At 47.2% G+C, this 23,248-nt stretch overlaps 1 protein-coding gene across 1 annotated transcript in view; it reads right to left on the bottom strand.

The window, feature by feature from the left end:
* ec (echinus) overlaps positions 1-23,248 on the bottom strand; it is a 458,553-nt gene that overhangs the window by 376,834 nt on the left and 58,471 nt on the right. The window contains exon 2 of the mRNA XM_070093184.1: positions 7,763-8,375. Within this exon, the coding sequence (XP_069949285.1) occupies positions 7,763-8,305 (543 nt within the window). The 5' untranslated portion in view covers positions 8,306-8,375. The remainder of the gene's footprint in view (positions 1-7,762; positions 8,376-23,248) is intronic.

Genomic DNA, 23,248 nt, shown 5'->3' with positions numbered 1-23,248 from the left:
CTTTTGTTTCTACTGTATAACTATTATACAGAATAGTATAGCAACATACTGTTGATGTATCCACTTATGCAAAATAAAAAAAAAAAACTCTTCTGTTTTCCAGTGTGGCTGTCCAGTCGTTCCTCGACACTTATCTCCTATCTTCTCTCCTCCCTGCATTAACCTAGTTAATCCTTTTTCCCTCTTATCTTCCCATCCTTCTTACTGACAATGAATCTACTTAAATATTCCTTCATCTCCTGTTTTCTAGGCTCCCTCAAAGGTAAAGAAATACCTCCGTAGGAAGTGTAACCAACTCTAATTACCAGCGGCATTAACAGTCTAGACATGTTACAATACTCAGAGAAGCCAGACATGAATAAACTATCCGGCCAGACGAACTATCAGCCAGAATCCTTAAAAAGACGAGAGGTAAACTGTTTATCCGCTAACAGTAATATTCAACAGGTAGATAAAGGGCGCCAGGTGTCAAGTGACTGCCAGGTGCCTCATGTATGCCAGTACTGATAATAATATATACAGGAAATTACGTTCCCTTCACCTACCAGCCCATTAACCTGACCTTAAATGACAAAGAACAAATGAAAGTCAAAATTAGGTATATTATAGGCTTTGTGTGTGTGTGTGTGTGTGTGTGTGTGTGTGTGTGTGTGTGTGTGTGTGTGTGTGTGTGTGTGTGTGTGTGTGTGTGTGTGTACGTGCTCGCCTAATTGTACTACCTAATTGTGGTTGCAGGGGTCGAGACTCAGCTCTTGACCCCGCCTCTTCTATGAACGCTACTAGGTCCTCTCTCTCCCTGCTCCCTGAGCTCCATCATACCTCGTCTTAAAACTATGTATGGTGTGTGTGTGTGTGTGTGTGTGTGTGTAAGGCAGCAGGCTTGACCCTTCCACATCACAGAAGGAAATGTTGATTCGGGTCAAGACCCGAATCAACATTTCCCCCTAAAACAGTTCCCAGAACTTTTCACGTATATTTCTGAGAACTGTGACGAGGAAATCCCTAACGCTGCAGTAAACATCGTCTTGAAGAAGTACTTGGCAGCAAGCACCACAATAACAATAAATTAGAACAGTCTCTCCTGCAATAATACGAATCTCTCTCTCTCTCTCACTTCAAAATTAACTTTTCCTATAAATGTACTTTCTTATTTTTCCATCATCACTATATGACTCTTAGGGTTTAGCGTTTAAAATAATAATAATAATAATAATAATAATAATAATAATAATAACAATAATAATAATAATAATGTGTTTTTGTATACACGGTTATATTTTCTGCCATTTTTCCAGCCGACATTGTGAGAGAGTGGAGGGTTGGGAGAGAGCCTCCTGGTTTACTATCCTTGAACAAGTTATCTCTATAAAATCTGAAGTATTCAGACCATTCATTGAGTCATTCACCGGTTATTATTCAGGTGTTCAGCGAGGTGCTGCGCTGACTGTCAGCAGACAGTAACATAAGTATCAGGGGTTGTGTTGACTGTGTCAGCTGATAGTAACATGAGTGTCAGGCGTGTGCTGCTTGTGTCAGCAGATAGTACACATATACACCTACAAGGTAGTATGGATGGAGAGTTAAGACAGAGAAGAGAGCCGAGGAGGCTACCTGCTCCCTCATGGGCTGGCCAGACACTTGGCGAACGTAAACAAGGTCTCATATCATAGGTAGATCGACCCTTCTTGGAGCTACAGGAACACTGGTAATGACGGGACAGAGGAAACACAAGGGGGGGGGGGAGACGGGGGATGGTAAGGCTTAAGACTAAGAGGTGACAGAACGTGATTCACGGAAAAACAGGAAGATAGGCCTAAGCTGGAAAGCAGGACGTGTGGCACAATTCTTGGAGGTTTCATCCTTTCATCTATTGTGAAGGTTAGTTCTTTGTATTTCTCTCTCGCTCTCTCATCCTAGCTTTATACCAGCATCCCCTGACCCAAGAATCACCATCGGCCTAGCTCAATAATGTAACAATAATATTATTACGTATTACAATATAGGATTACTATTTGATGCCGGGTTTAAATCACCAGGTCAGCATCCTCAGAGTTGGTCCCAACAATTAATAAATACAGTGTGTGTGTGTGTGTGTGTGTGTGTGTAAAGGAGTGAGGTGGGGAGGGATAAGGTGTGTAGGGAGGTGCTGGAAGGAAGGAGAAGGTATGGAGGAGGGAGAGAGGGGTAAAGAGATGTGCTGGGAAGGCAGGAGATAATGAAAGCCCCAGGAAAATAGTGATTGGGGAAGTGAAGATCTGAAGGCAGGGATGAGGAGGAGGGGTGTGGAGCCCGAATGATAAAGGAAGAGAGATAACAGGGAGGGAAAAGGGTAAAGAACACGCAGGAAGGATCATAAGGAGGGTTGAGAGGAACAAACAGAACCAGTAGGGAGTGGAAATGTAAACCACAGTGTGAGAAGGTAACAACTTTGTTAGAATCCAACACAAGTTTACCAAACTAACACTTAGACTGCAACATATGTATCACTGTATTGACAAATTGACGACACATGTGTAACACTTGGGTACCTTCATCTCCGAGTGTTACACGCACACACTTGTGTCTTATTCAACAAAGTGTCATTTAAGGCTCAAGTTCAGCGTACTGTACCTTACAACTTACCACAGAAATTCAGTAACATCCTGGTTGACCATAACTTGACACACCTGGAGACCTGGTCTGGGACCGGGCCGTAGGGATCCTGACCCCCGAAAACATCCTTTAGGTATCCTTCAGGTAAGGACGGCAGGTGGAGTCTTGACTTAGGGTTCTAGACTGCGACAATGAATTTTAAAAAAATATATATATCAGATTTACTGCAAGACAGTGATGGAGTGAATGATGATGAAAGTTTTCCTTTTTCGGGCCATTCTGCCTTGGTGGGAATCGGCCGATGTGTTAATAAAAAAAAATAATTTACAGCACATTCAGTCTTTTAGAACTGTTAATACCATGGTGACATTCTCCACAGGGAACCTGGTCAGCCGCTGGCGAACCTCAGTACAAACTCGTATTGTGCCGGATGTGGGTGGGAATGGTTGGCTCTGAGAAAGACCTGCCTTGTATGGGCCAGAAGGCCTGCTGAGAGAGAAGGACGCTTCACTGGAAGGAAGGAAAGGTGTGCCAACGAGAGGGAGGACAATAATGATGGAGCATGCTGTGAGGAACGAGTCCATGGTCTCTAATGATGGAGCATCTACCAGCAGCTTCCTTCCCAAACCATGTGTATGTAGGTCACTGTACCCCCTCCCTCATGTTACAATGTACGCTCCCCCTCCCTCATGTTACAATGTACACTCCCCCTCCCTCATGTTACAATGTACGCTCCCCCTCCCTCATGTTACACAATGTACACTCCCCCTCCCTCATGTTACAATGTACGCTCCCCCTCCCTCATGTTACAATGTACGCTCCCCCTCCCTCACGGTACACAATGTACACTCCCCCTCCCTCATGTTACAATGTACGCTCCCCCTCCCTCATGTTACAATGTACGCTCCCCCTCCCTCATGTTACACAATGTACACTACCCCTCCCTCATGTTACAATGTACGCTCCCCCTCCCTCATGTTACACAATGTACACTCCCCCTCCCTCTTGTTACACAATGGACACTCCCCCTCCCTCACGGTACACAATGTACACTCCCCCTCCCTCACGGTACACAATGTACACTCCCCCTCCCTCATGTTACACAATGTACACTCCCCCTCCCTCACGGTACACAAAGTACACTCCCCCTCCCTCACGGTACACAATGTACACTCCCCCTCCCTCACGGTACACAATGTACACTCCCCCTCCCTCATGTTACACAATTCATGGTTATACTGGTATCACTGGCTGGGTGATTCAAGGTAACTCAGCCAGTGTACGACCACTCAGCAACCCATTTGTATTCTAAGACCCATCCCCTCATCAGTGGTCGGCCAGGACCACCAGCAAGCCACTCAGAACCATAGACCATGGTCAGGGGTCAGTCAGGACCACCACCACACTACCACTAATCGTTAGACAAATAGGCTACCAATGTGACCGGTGTAGGTGTGGTGTTTGTGGGTAGGTGTGGGGTGGTGTGTGTAGTTAAGTGTGGGGTGGTGTTTGTGGGTAGGTGTGGGTGGTGTAGGGGTGGTATATGGGTAGTTGTGGGGTGGTGTAGGGGTGGTGTGACACCTTGATCATCACATAACATTCATCAGCCACAATCCTACTCTACACCTCCAACTAAGAACGTAAGAAAGGAGGAACACTGCAGCAGGTCTCTTGGCCCATACTAGGCAGGTCCTTTACAATCCATCCCACTAATAAAACATTTGCCCAACCCAGTTTTCAATGCCACCCAAGAAATAAGCTCTGATAAATGTCCACTCTCATATAAGAACATAAGAAATGTTGATGCATCTGTATGTGTGTGTGTGTACTCACCTAGTTGTGGTTGCAGAGGTCGAATCATAGCTCCTGGCCCAACCTCTTCACTAAGGTACGTCACAGTGACACTTCAGCGGCTATTAATATGCCCAGAATTACAACTCTTTTAAGAATTTTTCCTGTCAAAGCTGAAGCTTATACATTATTAATTATTATCATTATTATTATCAATAACTGCCAAACTTTGCCAAATCTGGCTCCTAAAAGCTAAAACTTTTTTTGGGTTACCAGTGTGTGTGTTTCTGTCATGATTCACAGAAGGTGTTAAGACTGAGGCAGTGTTGGTGAGCAGGCTTCTGCTGCCTTCCAGCCTACTACAGGAAACAATGTTGGTATAAACCTTGGTAATAAATACCGACAAGTTGGTTTAGAAAGACACGTAAGCAAACACTATGACATATTTATTAGAAAACGTTTCGGTCCTGGGACCTTGATGACTTCTAACATACCTCTGTATGTTAGAAGTGATCAAGGTCCCAGGACCGAAACGTTTTCTAATAAATATGTCATAGTGTTTGCTTACGTATCTTTCTGAAACAATGTTAAACAGGATGGAGCAGCAGTGCCATCATGGCAGGTAGTACGAAGCAGCAGTGCCATCATGGCAGGTAGTACGAAGCAGCAGTGCCATCATGGCAGGTAGTACGAAGCAGCAGTGCCATCATGGCAGGTAGTACGAAGCAGCAGTGCCATCATGGCAGGTAGTACGAAGCAGCAGTGCCATCATGGCAGGTAGTACGAAGCAGCAGTGCCATCATGGCAGGTAGTACGAAGCAGCAGTGCCATCATGGCATGTAGTACGAAGCAGCAGTGCCATCATGGCAGGTAGTACGAAGCAGCAGTGCCATCATGGCAGGTAGTACGAAGCAGCAGTGCCATCATGGCATGTAGTACGAAGCAGCAGTGCCATCATGGCAGGTAGTACGAAGCAGCAGTGCCATCATGGCATGTAGTACGAAGCAGCAGTGCCATCATGGCAGGTAGTACGAAGCAGCAGTGCCATCATGGCATGTAGTACGAAGCAGCACAGCCATAAGGGGCAAACACATACTGAAGTTGTCTAAGTCATCTGTCTCTTACAACAGTCTCTCTCAACAAAAGCATTGTGGAAATGTACAGTATCACAATAGTCTCTCCCGACTGCAGAACGGTGGAAACGTACGGAAGGATAATTACAGCAATTTTGTACTAATAGTAATAATATGTTACCGCTATTGTATTCTTCAGAAGAAAATCGCCCGACATTGGTCTGTTGTCACGTGATGACCCGTTCAGTGATGTCGCTGGTCGTGCTGCGACGGGGTCACCTTTGTTATAACTTTGATGAATTCCGAGCTTTTCTACTCCCGGAGCCCGGCCATTGATCAGGCTCATCTTGTGCTAGCCTGGCCCCGCTGCCCCACATATCCATCACAGCCTGGTTGATCTGGCACCTGGTGAAGGTACTTGTCCAGCTTCCTCTTGAAGACTTCTACACTTGTTCTAGCAATGTTTCTGATATCTTCTGGCAAGATGCTGAATAATCTGGGACCACAAGTGTTGACACAATGTTTCCTTATTGCGCTCACTGCACCCCCTGCTTCTTACTGGGTTTATCCTGCACTTCCTCCCAGATCTGTGGTCTGAGTGAAAAGTTATACCAAAGTACCAGTGAGGAGGAGAGGGTAGCGCCAAGGAGAGTAGCAGTGAGGAGAGAGTACCAATGAAGAGAGAGTAGCAGTGAGGAGGAGAGAGTACCAGTGAGGAGGAGAGAGTAGCAGTGAGGAGGAGAGAGTGCCCGTGAGGAGGAGAGAGTAGCAGTGGGGAGGAGAGAGTAGCAGTGAGGAGGAGAGAGTGCCCGTGAGGAGGAGAGAGTAGCAGTGGGGAGGAGAGAGTAGCAGTGAGGAGGAGAGAGTACCAGTGAGGAGGAGAGAGTACCAGTGAGGAGGAGAGAGTGCCCGTGAGGAGGAGAGAGTAGCAGTGGGGAGGAGAGAGTACCAGTGAGGAGGAGAGAGTATCCGTGAGGAGGAGAGAGTAGCAGTGAGGAGGAGAGAGTACCAGTGAGGAGGAGAGAGTATCAGTGAGGAGGAGAGAGTAGCAGTGAGGAGGAGAGAGTGCCCGTGAGGAGGAGAGAGTAGCAGTGAGGAGGAGAGAGTACCCGTGAAGAGGAGAGAGTAGCAGTGGGGAGGAGAGAGTAGCAGTGAGGAAGAGAGTACCAGTGAGGAAGAGACAGTACCAGTGAGGAGGAGAGAGTACCAGTGAGGAGGAGAGAGTACCGAGCATAGCAGGTGGTCGAGGCAGTCTATCAAGAACAGTAATCTTCTTTAAATGGTAATCTCAACCATACAACAATGCTGCTCCCTTGCCGACCTCAGTGTGTGTGTGTGTGTGTGTGTGTGTGCACTCATCTATTTGTGGTTGCAGGGGTCGAGTCATAGCTCCTGGCCCCACCTCTTCACTGATCGCTACTAGGTCCTATCTCTCCCTGCTCCATGAGCTTTATCAAACCTCGTCTTAAAACCATGTATGGTTCCTGCCTCCACTATGTCACTTGCCAGACTATTCCACTTCCTGACAACTCTCCGACTAAAGAAATACTTTCTAACATCCCTTTGACTCATCTGAGTCTTCAACTTCCAATTGTGACCCCTTGTTTCTGTGTCCCATCTCTGGAACATCCTGTCTCTGTCCACCTTGTCAATTCCTGTGTGTGTGTGTGTGTACTCACCTAGTTGAGGCTGCAGGGGTCGAGTCCAAGCTCCTGACCACGCCAGGTGTGTGCAATAATTAACCGTGTCCTCAATAGCCAGGTGTATGCAATAATTTCGCAAAAATCATTCTGAACCTAACGAAAAAAACTATTTTATTGTGTTTGTTTATTATTAAATTTCTGTAAACTTATATAAAATACATTTAGCTGGATTAGGCCAAATTAAATTGCGCTTGTTATAATAAGGTCAGGTAAGTTTTCTAATGTTCTTTTGGTACAAAATTATTAATGTTTACATTAACATAAATGAAAAATATATGTTTAAACGTATAAGAGAAAATTTTTGAAAGAACTTAATTTTAAATGAGTTCTTGCTAACTGACCAGTTTTACCTATTCGGCACGACACACACACACACACACACACATATATATATATATATATATATATATATATATATATATATATATATATATATATATATATATATATATATATATATATATATATATATATATTCAACCACATATGTAATAATAATTTATAAGTATCGGTTGGTATTGGCCGTCTTTTTTTTTACGGATACCGTAAAAATAGCTGATATCCGCCGATACCGATACCGTAGCACAAGACTAGACTGCTCACCTGTACAGCGCTGTTGAGGAAACAGTTGTTCTGTCCAGGAGCGTTGAGAAGACCCTTAGCCCCAGCCACGGAGTCCCGAGGGGAGGTTACATCAATGACCCCTTGCTCCCGTGACCCCGGGTCCTCCCCGCCCTCCTGGGTCACGTGGCGCTGCTTGGTGACTTCGTGGCGTAGGTTGGTGACCTCATGACGGGTGGGTCTCAGGGTATGTGTGAGCAGGGCATCAGGGCCACGATACCCGTCAGGGGAGGTCTCGACCCTCTTGTGATCCCACACTGGTCCCAGGTGGTCCCACGATGCCCGCAAGTGAGGCAGAGGGGTCTTGGGGGTATCCAGCTGGTCCCACGATCCCCCCAGGTGGTCCCGGTGGATACTGAAGCCCCGCAAGTTACGGGTCATGTCCCGGGGTGGACTGAAGGACCGTAGGGAAGCACCATAGTCACGGGGCAGAGACTTGGCCATGTCGCGGTGGTGGGCGGCGGGCACGGGGCGTGGGGGCGTGACAGCAGTCATGTTGGTGTGCAAGGAGGGCGTGGGCGTCATGGACACAACACCCACAAACTGGGACCACCTCGCACCAACACCGGAGGCAGCAACATCGTACTCAACACATCTGCAAAGAAACGGAACATCAGTCAACACCTGCACTGGTGGAGATCCTCTACCAGTCAACACCTGCACTGGTAGTGATCCTCAACTAGTCAATACCTACTCTGGGCAGAGCTTTATCAAACCAAAACACATGGCGCACAGCGAGGCATAACTTGATAAAACACAAGACCGGTGTCGTTCTGTCATAGTCGTGGGACATGTCTGTTATCCTACACAGAGACGACGGTGACATCAACTGACAGCTGCATTAACTTGTATCTGACAGAGCAAAGCTCATTACCTTTGTCACGTCACTGCACCCGCCTCACCAACCTGTCTGAGCACCTTGCACGGACACCTATCTCGGAGTTCATCAGCGACATTAGTCTCCGGGGGTACTTGTCGTTATGCTTATCTAAGAAACCAGTCAGAAAATTGTCTGGGGGGATTGATCTGAGGGACTAATTGGAGGTATATTTTTGGAAGACTGATCTGATCTGGTAGCTGATAGTTGGTACAGTGTCTTTAGTCTTCAAAACTTCAACCTAGAAACCCCCGGAACAAGGAACGAAACTGTTTCACCCCGTTCCTAACAACCCCCAAATCTGCTAGACTGTGAAGACTACATAAGACACAAACCTGGTGGTGTCCCGCTGAGACCAATTTACCCATAAATAAGCTAGTACGCATCCTAACCAAGCTTACAAATGGTTTATGTAGGTAACAGTTCTGAGTCTGTAAATAAAGTTAGGAACCCTAAACACAAACTTGTAGAACACCTGTATATAAAAAAAATATCTTTCCAAATTCCTACACATATCACTCAGATATTATTTTCCTAACCGTATCCATATATAAGATTTTAAACTGATGGAAGACAGATGTATGGGTGAGTATAGGGAACGAAACAGTTATAACACTTCGGACGCAAATGCCAAAAATTACCAGAATATCTTAGGAAGTCGTTTAAAAAGCATGATAGTTCATAAACATAGTAATATTAAAAAAACAAATAAATTAGTGTTCAAACAAATAAAGTCGGATGAGAGAGACGAGGAATTAACTCTCAGCGTCAGCTATGGTAACTGTGGGAGAGCTAGAAATATAATGGATGAGCTAAGACTAATTGTATCTGTGGAAATCCAGACATTATTACAATAATCGAGACCTGATTCAGTCTGAAAAACAGAGACATGTCTGCTGAATGACACATGAACGAGAATAAATTATTCCACACCGACAGTCAAGGCTCTTCAAGACTACGGTGCTCATCACCTACTCCTAGACTGAGAGACTCATTACCTTATCTACAGTCTTCACATGTTCTTGTGTTGATAAAGCCACTGGACCGCGAAAAGTCTACAAATTAAAGATATCCAGATGTTGCACTGGTGTCTAATTCTTTAGGAATGGAGGCGAAGGAGTTTTTATGTATATGAAGGAAAATTTAAGAGGCACGTAAGTTCCCCCGTCTTCTAATAACATGTTGATTTTTCCACTATAATCTATCTTGCCCATAATTACTATCACATTTGCTTTGTCTGTTTCGTAAGGTGAGGTCCAGGATCTTTCCTTAATTCATGGTATAACTTAACAAATCTTTGAGGACAATTGTGTTGCAGAGTTCTGTCGATTTTCTAATCCATTTATCATAACTCCAGCTCCTTCATCTGACAGGTCTGGCCGCTTGCCTATGTTTTAGGCTTGAGGGGCTGACCCCCTCCCACCGAGGGGTGACAAACTGATCACTACTACTACTTCCAATGCTGCATTCACCTATATCTGACTGACGAAGTCTGCTGTGCAGGCGAAACGTTCCCCTAATGAAGATATCCAAGTGTTGCAAAAGCGTCTCATTTAACAAAACGTCTGGTCCTAGGAAGAGACAGCTGTGAGAATCACTTGTCACCTAGATCCCTTGAAGAAGCGTCCAGCGAGGAGAGAAAGCGGGCACATCTGCGGCTTGAGATGCGGAGGCTGCGAGGAGCGAGGCAGCCTACATACTAAGTATAACAGATAACGTTGATTAGGTTCACATACGGTGAGAAACATGCTTAATTCTTTACCTTATTCAGAAGACAAGGCGCGCCGTCTGCCAGTGCACCAGGAAGGAATACTGACTGGCCACAGTACGTGCACCAGGAAGGAATACTGACTGGCCACAGTACGTGCACCAGGAAGAAATACTGACTGGTCACAGTACGTGCACCAGGAAGGAATACTGACTGGTCACAGTACGTGCACCACGAAGGAATGCTGACTGGTCACAGTACCTGCACCAGGAAGGAATACTGACTGGTCACAGTACGTGCACCAGGAAGGAATACTGACTGGTCACAGTACGTGCACCAGAAAGGAATACTGACTGGTCACAGTACGTGCACCAGGAAGGAATACTGACTGGTCACAGTACGTGCACCAGGAAGGAATGCTGACTAGTCACAGTACGTGCACCAGGAAGGAATACTGACTGGTCACAGTACGTACACCACGAAAGAATGCTGACTGGTCACAGTACGTGCACCACGAAGGAATGCTGACTGATCACAGTACGTGCACCAGGAAGGAATGCTGACTGGTCACAGTACCTGCACCAGGAAGGAATGCTGACTGGTCACAGTACGTGCACCACGAAGGAATGCTGACTGGTCATAGTACGTTCACGAGGACAGAATAGTCTTAGCACGTGCACAAGGACAGAATACTGCCTTAGAACGTGCACGAGGACAGAATATTGACTGTCACAGACTGTCCAGAGAGTACCAACGGAGTCAGTTCTCCGCCAAATCTATCGTAGAATGACCCACACTGGTTTAGCGCTTCACGAAGTACAATAAAACGCTATTTACCTCGTGTTAAACCAGCGCTGGAAGTTATACCGATTTGAAGCAAGTTTACTCTGCACTCACAGCTCATCCTGTGAGTGGACAGTTTACTGTGCACTCACGGCTCATCCTGTGAGTGGACAGTTTACTGTGCACTCACAGCTCATCCTGTGAGTGGGCAGTTTACTGTGCACTCACAGCTCATCTTGTGAGACAGGATTACAGAAGCCATCAATGCTTTAACCTTTGATATACCTTTGATGGGTTTCTTGAGTTCTTTTACGTCATCAGGAGCTTGCAATGTTTCAGAAATAAGTAGGAAGTCCAGGTGGATACGCTCAAGGGAACGACTCTAGCTAGAATAAGATGGCATCGAGCAGACCAGTGCCAGGCACCAGACTACATTAGTTAAGATGTATTTTTTCAATATCAGTCTTTTGCAAAACAACCACAAGGGGAGTTGAATGATAGCTCTAGGCCTTTCGTGTTGCAATCAACACGCACCTGGTTACCTGGAGGGCGTTACGGGGGTCAACGCCCCGGCGACATCATCAGGAGCTTGCGATGTTGCAGAAACAGGTAGAAAGTCCAAGCAGATTCGTTCAGGTGGAACATCCCTTTAAACGAATCTGCTTGGATTTGGTACTCATTTCTGCAACACTATAAGCTCCATATGATGTGTTGATTGCAACACGAATGCTTCGCATCTTATATCGCTTGTTTGCGATTTTTGCCTAGCCAGTCTTATAGTGGATCAATTACCTTATCATTGCTACTACAAACATTGGTCTGGTCTGTGTTAATAGTGTGGGAATGACCTTTCCCGCGGCTAGGTCTCAGACCAGGCCTCCTAAACTGTGAAGAATATACTACAGCAACAATACCTAGAAAAGTAAAGATGTATCTATAATTTTCCTGTCATCTTCACAAGAAAGATCATTAATCCTACCAGAGTGCAAAACAATTAAGAAGTTATCGTGATAATGGCAACTCATTTGATCTTTCAGTTAACACCCTCAAAGTCAGTCAACTTTGGTGGTGTCAGAGAGGCTGATGATGTGGCTTTATTGGGTTATCCTGGGGTTACTAACCCTGCGGCTTAAATCAGAACAAAGCCAAAGACAAAGAGAACTTTATTTCTTAAACGCAAGGTACTGTACGCAAGGTACGGTACGCAAGGTACTGTACGCAAGGTACTGTATGCAAGGCAATGTACGCAAGGTACTCTACGCAAGGTACGGTACGCAACGTACGGTACGGAAGGTAGGGTATACAATTGTTAAGCAGAACATTTCTGGCAGCCATGAAGTTGACTTATAACTAATAACAGTTATACCTCAAGGATAGTTCACTACTATACCATGGCTTGTAATATATACTTTATATACTGTAACAATTTAGGTTATTGTAATAATGTTGGTAGAATTACCCACAATATGTTAGGTAAAGGTCACAAGTGCAACTAATGTGACACTTTTATTGTGGCAACGTTTCGCTCTCCAGGAGCTTTGTCAAGCTGTTACCAACAATACATGGACACAGAGGGTATATATAGGCACAAAGTGAGGTGCAGGGCACCTTCCCTGGGGTGAGTGAAGGTACCTTCCCTGGGGTGGGTGAAGGTACCTTCCCTGGGATGAGTGAAGGTACCTTCCCTGGAGTGAGTGAAGGTACCTTCCCTGGGGTGAATGAAGGTACCTTCCCTGGGGTGAATGAAGGCACCTTTCCTGGGCTGAGTAAAGGTACCTTCCCTGGGGTGAGTGAAGGTACCTTCCTTGGGGTTAGTGAAGGCACCTTCCCTGGGGTGAGTGAAAGCACCTTCCCTGGGGTGAGTGAAGGCACCTTCCCTGGGGTGAGTGAAGGCACCTTCCCTGGGGTGAGTGAAGGTACCTTCCCTGGGGTGAGTGAAGGCACCTTCCCTGGGGTGAGTGAAAGCACCTTCCCTGGGGTGAGTGAAGGCACCTTCCCTGGGGTGAGTGAAGGTACCTTCCCTGGGGTGAGTGAAGGGACCTTCCCTGGGGTGAGTGAAGGCACCTTCCCTGGGGTGAGTGAACGCACCTTCCCTGGGGTGAGTGAAGGCACCTTCCCTGGGGTGAGTGAAGGCACCTTCCCTGGGGTGAGTGAAGGCACCTTCCCTGGGGTGAGTGAAGGCACCTTCCCTGGGGTGAGTGAAGGCACCTTCCCTGGGGTGAGTGAAGGCACCTTCCCTGGGGTGAGTGAAGGCACCTTCCCTGGGGTGAGTGAAGGCACCTTCCCTGGGGTGAGTGAAGGCACCTTCCCTGGGGTGAATGAAGGCACCTTCCCTGGGGTGAATGAAGGCACCTTCCCTGGGGTGAGTGAAGGTACCTTCCCTGGGGTGAGTGAAGGCACCTTCCCTGGGGTGAGTGAAGGGACCTTCCCTGGGGTGAGTGAAGGGACCTTCCCTGGGGTGAGTGAAAGCACCTTCCCTGGGGTGAGTGAAGGCACCTTCCCTGGGGTGAGTGAAGGCACCTTCCCTGGGGTGAGTGAAGGCACCTTCCCTGGGGTGAGTGAAGGCACCTTCCCTGGGGTGAGTGAAGGCACCTTCCCTGGGGTGAATGAAGGCACCTTCCCTGGGGTGAGTGAAGGCACCTTCCCTGGGGTGAGTGAAGGCACCTTCCCTGGGGTGAATGAAGGCACCTTCCCTGGGGTGACTGAAGGCACCTTCCCTGGGGTGAGTGAAGGCACCTTCCCTGGGGTGAGTGAAGGCACCTTCCCTGGGGTGAGTGAAGGCACCTTCCCTGGGGTGAGTGAAGGCACCTTCCCTGGGGTGAATGAAGGCACCTTCCCTGGGGTGAGTGAAGGCACCTTCCCTGGGGTGAGTGAAGGCACCTTCCCTGGGGTGAGTGAAGGCACCTTCCCTGGGGTGAGTGAAGGTACCTTCCCTGGGGTGAGTGAAGGCACCTTCCCTGGGGTGAGTGAAGGTACCTTCCCTGGGGTGAGTGAAGGTACCTTCCCTGGGGTGAGTGAAGGCACCTTCCCTGGAGTGAGTGAAGGTACCTTCCCTGGGGTGAGTGAAGGTACCTTCCCTGGGGTGAGTGAAGGTACCTTCCCTGGGGTGAGTGAAGGTACCTTCCCTGGGGTGAGTGAAGGTACCTTCCCTGGGGTGAGTGAAGGTACCTTCCCTGGGGTGAGTGAAGGCACCTTCCCTGGGGTGAGTGAAGGCACCTTCCCTGGGGTGAGTGAAGGCACCTTCCCTGGGGTGAGTGAAGGTACCTTCCCTGGGGTGAGTGAAGGTACCTTCCCTGGGGTGAGTGAAGGTACCTTCCCTGGGGTGAGTGAAGGTACCTTCCCTGGGGTGAGTGAAGGTACCTTCCCTGGGGTGAGTGAAGGCACCTTCCCTGGGGTGAGTGAAGGCACCTTCCCTGGGGTGAGTGAAGGCACCTTCCCTGGGGTGAGTGAAGGTACCTTCCCTGGGGTGAGTGAAGGTACCTTCCCTGGGGTGAGTGAAGGTACCTTCCCTGGGGTGAGTGAAGGTACCTTCCCTGGGGTGAGTGAAGGCACCTTCCCTGGGGTGAGTGAAGGCACCTTCCCTGGGGTGAGTGAAGGCACCTTCCCTGGGGTGAGTGAAGGTACCTTCCCTGGGGTGAGTGAAGGTACCTTCCCTGGGGTGAGTGAAGGTACCTTCCCTGGGGTGAGTGAAGGTACCTTCCCTGGGGTGAGTGAAGGTACCTTCCCTGGGGTGAGTGAAGGTACCTTCCCTGGGGTGAGTGAAGGTACCTTCCCTGGGGTGAGTGAAGGTACCTTCCCTGGGGTGAGTGAAGGTACCTTCCCTGGGGTGAGTGAAGGTACCTTCCCTGGGGTGAGTGAAGGTACCTTCCCTGGGGTGAGTGAAGGTACCTTCCCTGGGGTGAGTGAAGGTACCTTCCCTGGGGTGAGTGAAGGTACCTTCCCTGGGGTGAGTGAAGGTACCTTCCCTGGGGTGAGTGAAGGCACCTTCCCTGGGGTGAGTGAAGGTACCTTCCCTGGGGTGAGTGAAGGCACCTTCCCTGGGGTGAGTGAAGGTACCTTCCCTGGGGTGAGTGAAGGCACCTTCCCTGGGGTGAGTGAAAACACTACGACAGATGATGGCGCCTGGTTAAGGACTCAGGACAACCAGGGGTCTGCTGCACCAGCCTACTCGTAAAACTCAACTTAGGCCTCTAAAATGTAACCCAAAGGTAATCCTGGGTAAGCCCTCACACCCTGTATCCACTTTCTTCCCTCCTATCCATCTCATGCTCCCTCCTCCTCTCTCTCTCTCTCTCAGGTGATTCGAGAGCCTTCAATGATAACAAAGTTGCAGAAACCAGGTATAGATACTCAAAAATCCGGAAAAAAAGACATAATGGATTCCATCATACACTGGATTACTCCTCCATGATAATGTTGATACCTTAGTTAAGAAAAGTACCCTGAAGGATAATGTAGAATATAACTTTGGTGTGTCTGTGTCTAGCATTAGGAACAATATTAGGAGAGAAGTAAATAATGAAACTGAATGTTATAGGAATGCAGTTAGAAGCCTGAGTAGATCTATAACTCACTATGTTAACATGAACGTAGATAAGTATGTTTATGGAGCAACTTGCAATGTGAACACTGACTGATGTAGCCAGGCTAAGGCTTCGATACAAGTACTTCTCGCAGTCGGGGACACACACAGATGATGAGTAAACCAAATGTAAAGTATGTGAACAACCCTATGTTCACTGTCTTGAACACAATGTGCTTAATTGTCCACTTGTTGAGAAATATAATAATAATAATAATAATAATAATAATAATAATATCTTTATTTACTACAAGTACAAGGTATACAGGCCTAGCTGACATCAATGACATACTACTATATAGAAAGCCCTTTTTATGCTGAGCATTTCGGGCAAGTTAGGTCAATTTTGTCCCAGGATGCGACCCTTACCAGTCCACTAACACCCAGGTACCCATTTTACTGATGGGTGAAAATGGACAGCAGGTGTCTTATGGAAACACCTCCTAATGTTTTCCAGCCGTACCGGGGGATCGATCCCGGGACCTCAGTGCGCTAGCGACCGAGCTACGTGACAGTATAATAACTTACGCGATATGTCAAGATATCTTATTAATAACAATAAGATATCAGACATATTCAGCAAATTTACTAAATCTGCTTGCAACAGATAAGTGAACTATAGATATAAATCCAGACGTATTCCTGTAAACCCTTTTGGCACCTAGTTGCGCTTCCCTCCACAGAATGGTTGAGGTGCACAATAAACTAGCCGCTTCGACGCCAAAAATGTAATCTAAATCTAATCATTCTCTCCCTCTCTCTTTTGCTATTCTATCCTTAACTTATAGAAATAAATAGTTCATCTGAACAGATACGTATCGTGGGTGGTGGTTCCCACATCCTGTGTCAGTTGTGTCGCCTGAGCAGCTAGTGTACTGTACACCCGCAGCTCATCCCGTCAGCGGTAGCACAAAAAACAGGATTAACGAGGTCACAATGGGTCTTCACTAGGCCACACTGGGCGGTGTTACATCACCACTTCTATCACAGTCTTTTCATATATTACAATTGCTTCATATAACTGTTATACACGATGCAATATGGATATACATTCTCAACATTTCACATATCTTACTATTAGCAAATATTATTTTGAAAATAAGTTTTAAGTGTTAAGGGCCCTCGACTCTTCAACACCCTCCCTTCAGGCATAAGGGAGATTACCAACAAACCCCTGACTGTCTTCAAGAGGGAACTCAATGCATTCCTGAAAACAGTTCCTGATCAGCCACGTTGTGGTGCATACGTTCGACTGTGAGCGTCCAGCACTGACAGCTTGAAACCAGGAGGCCTGGTCTGGTACCGGCCGTAGGGGTGGTGACCTCCGGACACGACTCCAGGGGTTAAGACATGTGCAACAGTTAGGTATCTTTACTGTTGAAACGTTTCGCCTACACAGTCAAATAGAGAGGCAGCAGGTGGACTAGTGAAATGATGATGATGTAACCAGTCTATCAACCTTGGAGAAATAGTATTTGAGATGTAATTAATCCATCACGTATTGAACATGTCTTATCAATTTGTCGGTATTTTATACCAGTTTTAACATAAATACTAGATATGCATGGAGGTGTGTCTGAGAGGTTGCATGGTTGGACATTCTGAGATATAGTGTTCCACTGTATGTCCCTGTCTCTGTCCACACACCAGTGTATGACTGTCTCTGTTAACACCACTGTATGTCCCTGTCTCTGTCCACACACCAGTGTATGACACTGTCTCTGTTAACACCACTGTATGTCTCTGTCTCTGTCCACACACCAGTGTATGACTGTCTCTGTTAACACCACTGTATGTCCCTGTCTCTGTCCACACACCAGTGTATGACTGTCTCTGTTAACACCACTGTATGTCCCTGTCTCTGTCCACACACCAGTGTATGACACTGTCTCTGTTAACACCACTGTATGTCTCTGTCTCTGTCCACACACCAGTGTATGACTGTCTCTGTTAACACCACTGTATGTCTCTGTCTCTGTCCACACACCAGTGTATGACTGTCTCTGTTAACACCACTGTATGTCCCTGTCTCTGTCCACACACCAGTGTATGACACTGTCTCTGTTAACACCACTGTATGTCCCTGTCTGTCCACACTAGTGTATGACACTGTCTCTGTCCATACACTAGTGTATGTCTGTCTCTGTCCACATACCAGTGTGTGCCCCTATCTCTGTCCACACACTAGTGTATGACACTGTCTCTGTCCATACACTAGTGTATGACACTGTCTCTGTCCACACACCAGTGTATGTCTGTCTCTGTCTACACACTAGTGTATGACACTGTCTGTCCACACACCAGTGTATGACACTGTCTGTCCACACACCAGTGTATGACACTGTCTCTGTCCACACACCAGTGTATGTCTGTCTCTGTCTACACACTAGTGTATGACACTGTCTGTCCACACACCAGTGTATGACACTGTCTCTGTCCACACAGTATTTCATGTCGTTGACATCTCTATACAAACCGAATTATGACCAAAGCCTTGATAAGTAGGGGGAGGAAGAAGGATTGAGGAGGTAGAAAATGGGTGGAGGTGCAGAAGGGCTAAATGGCTCGGCGTCGGGAAACGCTAAATGCGTAAGGGTTATGCAGTCCGGGTTAACAGGGATACACGAGGGTATACATTATCGTATTTATAAATTACTGTTGCGCCCTAAGAATCACTTAAGTGCATTAGACAAAGTGAGTGCCGTGGCTGGTAAGGAGTCATCAGCGCACTTCAAGGGTAAACGAGCGTGGTGTGTCAAGTTGGTGGCAGGATAGAGGCTAAAACGCTTGTTAAGCACCAGCGCTTAACCTCTCCACCCCAGGTAAGACCAGACGCTCAAAACATCCATCCGCACGACGCTCTAATCTAGCCTCACTAAACATATGTGTGGTTCGGGACGGACAGAAACGTCTCTTAGTTACATCCCCAATTTTAAAGTTAGCTGTTAATAAATATTTTGCTAATATCCCCACTGTACATGAATGATATATAATACCGACAAAATGAAGAATTAGACACATGTGCAACATTTGGGTATCTTTATTTGTAGATGTTTCCCCTTCCAGTGGTTTTATCAATGCAGTTCAAGGACATAATGTGAAGCCTGTAGAACTATATACAAAAGACGAGGTAATCAGTCCCTCAGCCTTGGAGTAACTGACGAATACCGTAGTGCTCATCACTTACTTCAAGACTGAGGGACAGATTACCTCGGCTTTTGTATTTAGTTCTACAGTCTTCATATTAAGTCCTGGTATTGTACTGATAAAGCCACTGGATGGGGTATTGTAGTGAGCCTGCCTCCAGGTATCAACAGTCCGGGTATCAACACTCCAGATATCAACAGTCCAAGTATCAACAGCCCAGGTATCAACAATCCAGAAATCAACAGTTCAAATATCAACAGCCCAGGTATCAACAATCCAGATATCAAGAGTCCAAGTATCAACAGCCCAGGTATCAACAGCCCAGGTATCAACAGCCCAGGTATCAACAAAGGCAGCAGCAGCAAGCTACACAAAAACAAGACAAAGTGATGGCTGCTGGTCTGGAGTGGCGTCCCACCTTCCACGGTGTAAGGATGAAACACGAACATTATCACAGTTTTTGCCAGAGAACTCTGTCCCTGGGAGATGTAATTTTATCCCGGCAGCAAAAACCGGCGATAAAATCCCAGAATATCGCTTCAGCAATTTTAAACTACCCAAATGATGGTGTTTTCTGCCACACTATTCATTTTCAACTCAAACAACCAAGTGAAAACGTGAAGAAATGAGTGCATCTCTAAGAAGGATGAGAGGGTCAGAGGAAGCTGCATCTTCAGGTCTGTTAAATGTGGGGCGGGGCAGGTCAAGGAAGGGCAGTGCAAGGCAGGGCAGGGAAGGGCATGGCAGGGTACGGCAGGGCAGGATAGGGTAGAGTAGGGCACGACAAGGTAGCACACTGATAAACGTTTGACACTGTCATCTACAGTCACTCTTAAGGTAAACAATTTACACCTGGTGATATTCACTGTTTATAATACTGGAATACCACACCACGCAGCTCTCTCTCTCTCTCTCTCTCTCTCTCTCTCTCTCTCTCTCTCTCTCTCTCTCTCTCTCTCTCTCTCTCTCTCTCTCTCTCACACACACACACACCACCGCACACAGGTACACACACATGTACAAGAATCCTCTAGATTTGTTTTCTATAAAAAAAAATGGATACATGGGCAGGAGCAAGTGACACAGGTGAGTGACACACTTGTGTGACGCACAGGTGGAGAGCTTTATGTACGGCTTTATTAAGTCAATATTGACTCTAAGAAAGCTTTACAAGGAGCTAAGCTTTCTCACAAGAAAGCTAGCTCCCGCCCCCCCCCCTCTCGTATACATACTACCTCCCTTCCCATCGCGCTTCTGTGTGACTACCTGATGATCTAAGTCCCTCTGAAACCTGGTCATAAGTATCAGTCTCCCATGTGCGGGTTATCTGTGTATTACCTGCTACAGTAAGTCATAACTGTGGGCCAGTAAGTCATGACTGTGGGCAGTAAGTCATGACTATGGGCCAGTAAGTCATTACTGTGGGCCAGTAAGTCATTACTGTGGGCCAGTAAGTCATGACTGTGGGCAGTAAGTCATGGCTGTGGGCAGTAAGTCATGACTGTGGGCAGTAAGTCTGGTAGCCACAGGGATGCAAGAAAGCATTTCTTTAGTTCCAGGGTAATTCAGAAGTAGAATAAGCTTCAGGAACAGTTACGACACACTCCTGGAAGTCAAGTGGATGTCGGCCAAGCCACTCTAAGAGGCGGGGGTCAGGAGCTGTGTCTCGACCCCTCCAAAAACAACTCGGTGACTACATACATGAACAGGTGCGCAGACGTAAAGGTGGAGACATGCGCAGGTGTACACATGCGCAGGTATACACATACAGAGCATGAGTAGTGTGAAATGGTCTCTGAAGACAAGGTGTGAACCAGCCAGCGAGGAACGCTAGTTCAGTATACCAACACACATAACTATTTGAATAAATAATTTACAAAACAGTGAAGGTGATAACTGAGACGACACTTGTGCAATATTTCGGTATCTTTATTCTGGAAACGTTTCGCCAGCCAGTGGCTTCTTCAGTCCATTGCAGAGAAAGGTGGAAAAATGAGGAAGAGTTTGAGGTAATCAGTCCCTCAACCTGGAGTCGATGTGTTCAGTCTATCAATTTTGAGGAAAGTGCAGCATACTTTCTCTGGTTTGGACTGAAGAAGTCACTGGCTGGCGGAACGTTACCAGAATAAAGATACCGAAATGTTGCATACCTGGAGTTTACCTGGAGAGAGTTCCGGGGGTCAACGCCCCCGCGGCCCGGTCTGTGACCAGGCCTCCTGGTGGATCAGAGCCTGATCAACCAGGCTGTTACTGCTGGCTGCACGCAAACCAACGTACGAGCCACAGCCCGGCTGATCAGGAACCGACTTTAGGTGCTTGTCCAGTGCCAGCTTGAAGACTGCCAGGGGTCTGTTGGTAATCCCCCTTATGTATGCTGGGAGGCAGTTGAACAGTCTCGGGCCCCTGACACTTATTGTATGGCATAGGTGTGACATTTATCAACATATAACTATAGTAACCACAGGAGCTGTGACTGACCACCGGCACGACTGAGCAGTGAGATAGAGGGTTGTAGGCTAGTAGGGCGAAGATGGGCGGAAGATGAGTGGGCGGGGCATGAGGGTGGAGTGCTTGATGGGAGGTGCTGATACCAGAAGGATGACCACCACTCATAAAAAAAAGCGAAGGCCAAGTCGTGTGGAAGAAACACCAACTACGTTAGGTTAGGTAAGGTCAAGTTAGGTTAGGTTAGGTTAGGTAAGGTTAAGTTAAAGTCAGGTATGGTTAGGAAAGGTAATGTTAGGTTAAAGGTCAGGTTAGCTTAGGTAAGGGTAGGTAAGTTAAGATATTGTTAGGTTAGGTTAGGTTAGGTTAGGTTAGGTTAGGTTAGATTAGGTTAGGTTAGGTTAGGTTAGGTTAGGTTAGGTTAGGTAAGGTAAGGTAAGGTAAGGTAAGGTAAGGTAAGGTAAGGTAAGGTTAGATTATAAGGTAAGATAAGGTAAGGTAAGGTAAAGTAAGGTAAGGTTAGGTTAGGTTAGGTTAGGTCAGGTCAGGTTAGGTAAGGTAAGGTTTATCAGTGTTTCCTTAAGCGGGTCTTAGTCATATGATGACCCGCAGCTGGAGCTTTTGGTCACCTGACCGAAGCCTTCCACTGGCTTACCCCTCCACCCCTTTAAAAATGATTATTATTTTTACAACCATTTTTATAAAATATTAAGACAACAACGACACAGAAATGTACCACACTATAACCTTCGGAATTCTATTACTTTCACTTACTAAGAAACCAAGCATGTACTAGCACTACTGACTACCTGGAGGTTACCTATAGTCGCTCTCTGGGGGTCACCGCCCCCCAGGCCCGCTCCCTGACCAACTTCACTAACATTTATATACCACTGCCTTGGTTTCAATTGTCTTCAAAGTGGGAGCCTTCGTTTAAAGAGGATGATGAGGGAGGTATTATGGTCAGGATGATGAGGTGAGGTCAGGATGATGAGGGAGGTGGTGAGGCGAGGGTGATGGGCGGGTCAGAGGAAGGAGGTGGGAAGGTAAGGTTTATAACAGTGAGGAAGGGTGTAGTCTAGCCGGGAGAGAAGTACGTGATGGTCGACCTTGTCTGTCCTGACACCAGAGCCAGTAGCAGATGCCACCAATACCAGTGCCAGTCACAGGTGCCACCAATACCAGAGCCAGTCACAGGTGTCACCAACATCAGAGCCAGTCACAGGTGCCACCAGAGCCAGTCACAGGTGCCACCAATACCAGAGCCAGTCACAGGTGCCACCAATACCAGAGCCAGTCACAGGTGCCACCAACACCAGAGCCAGTCACAGGTGCCACCAGAGCCAGTCACAGGTGCCACCAATACCAGAGCCAGTCACAGGTGTCACCAACATCAGAGCCAGTCACAGGTGCCACCAGAGCCAGTCACAGGTGCCACCAATACCAGAGCCAGTCACAGGTGTCACCAACATCAGAGCCAGTCACAGGTGCCACCAGAGCCAGTCACAGGTGCCACCAATACCAGAGCCAGTCACAGGTGTCACCAACATCAGAGCCAGTCACAGGTGCCACCAGAGCCAGTCACAGGTGCCACCAATACCAGAGCCAGTCACAGGTGCCACCAATACCAGAGCCAGTCACAGGTGCCACCAACACCAGAGCCAGTCACAGGTGCCACCAATACCAGAGCCAGTCACAGGTGCCACCAATACCAGAGCCAGTCACAGGTGCCACCAACACCAGAGCCAGTCACAGGTACCACCAACACCACAACCAATCACAATGTCACCAACACCAGAGCCGCCCCACCCCATCTCTCTCCTAACCATGTCATATTCCTCTGAGACAGGAAGGTACAACCTGCAATGTTTGCTCGCAATTCAAGAGGAAACAAGAGCTGGCAACACAAAGAGCTTTCATTATAAA

Source organism: Cherax quadricarinatus, chromosome 42 (assembly GCF_038502225.1).
Source record: "Cherax quadricarinatus isolate ZL_2023a chromosome 42, ASM3850222v1, whole genome shotgun sequence".
Taxonomy (NCBI): domain Eukaryota; kingdom Metazoa; phylum Arthropoda; class Malacostraca; order Decapoda; family Parastacidae; genus Cherax; species Cherax quadricarinatus.
This window is presented reverse-complemented; position numbering and strand designations above follow the sequence as displayed.